Raw genomic sequence first — 1,329 nt, forward strand, 5'->3', positions numbered from 1 at the left:
GCTTACAGTACATGTTTGCATGATAATGTTATAAAAATAGGCGATCGTTTCAACTATGCAAATAATTAACATAAATCTGGTTAAATGTATATTGGTAACTTCAAGGAAACTTCGTCAAAACAAAATAAATACTTACAGCATATGTTTGCATGTTAATATTATAAAAATAGGTTATCTTTTCAGCTATGTAAATAAATAACATAAATCTGGTTAAATGTATATTGGTCACATCTTCAGTTCGTCTCGTTGATTCTTGTCATTACTAGAGGCAATTGTTGTAAACACGCCCTGGTCTCGGCGCGCGTTATTTCCCAGGCGCACGCGCTGAATCTCTGCAAAAGAGAAACGTTCGGAATCACGCATCAGAGAATGAATAGATTTAGATTGAGTGAAATAATTGCCCACGGGTCGTTAGATGATAAGATTCAACCGGCTCACCTTCCGTTTAAGAAACTTGCCGAGTTTCCTGAAGTAGTTGTGAACCGCGGCGCTTCTCCGTGGCCGGGTCTCGGAGCCTGTGTTCCTCACACAGTTTTCCAGCTCTCTGATCTGCCCAGCCAGGAGAAGCCTGAGATGCTCCACCTTGTCCCGGGGCCATGTGACCGAGGCCAGGTTCATGCTGTAGATCTTGCTGAATTGACGCAACACTTGGTAGACAACACGGACTGTGTCCGGGGCCTGCACACAACACAAAGCGATATCATGGACCCGTGAGAACGGCCGGGAGGGGACAATATCACACTCATTTCCAAATCCAACAGCGGTCAGTGGAATATGCATGTTTGCAGTTGTCTTTAAAACCTTGTCTAAACATTGTTGTTGGCAACTTAACATCGCTAGCAGCTCGGTGATGAAACTCGTGTTTTACTCTGTGTAGGAACGAACAACAGATGCATGTTTACACCGAAGATATACACACAATGCGGTGTAGTCAGCGGGTCAGGCAGCATCTCTGGATAAATTGAATAGGTGACGTTTTGGATCGAGTTCCTGCTACAGACAGAAACTGACCCGTCGAAGAAATGGTCTGGACCCGCAACGTCACCTATTCCTTTCCTTCAGAGATGATGCCTGACCCGCTGAGCTGCTCCTGCATTTTATGTCATGTTTTTGTTTTAGCTGACCAACTCCTTCAATCAAAGGACGTGAAATCGTTCTTCACGGAACTGTTTCGCTCGGTGAAAACCCAGTTGTGTTGTGTCTTTATTAACATGGACACAATAATATGAAAAACCGCGTCCCAGATTAAGAATATATGCGAACCGTATATTAATTGTTCCCGAGAGCATTGGCGGCGAGATTAAACGACGCTAATATATGTACACTCAC

The 1,329-nt window shown here is 43.8% G+C and overlaps 1 protein-coding gene across 1 annotated transcript; it reads right to left on the reverse strand.

Annotated features, from left to right (window-relative positions):
* Positions 1–233: 233 nt before the first annotated feature.
* Positions 234–780, reverse strand: LOC129710039 (interferon alpha-2-like). The gene is made up of 2 exons (XM_055656723.1): positions 439–780; positions 234–332 (listed from the first exon to the last, which is right to left on the reverse strand). The coding sequence occupies exons 1-2, from the start codon at positions 778–780 to the stop codon at positions 234–236; spliced, it is 441 nt and encodes a 146-aa protein (XP_055512698.1).
* Between the last annotated feature and the right edge of the window lie 549 nt (positions 781–1,329).

This window comes from Leucoraja erinacea, chromosome 27 (genome assembly GCF_028641065.1).
Source record: "Leucoraja erinacea ecotype New England chromosome 27, Leri_hhj_1, whole genome shotgun sequence".
In the NCBI taxonomy this organism is placed as follows: domain Eukaryota; kingdom Metazoa; phylum Chordata; class Chondrichthyes; order Rajiformes; family Rajidae; genus Leucoraja; species Leucoraja erinaceus.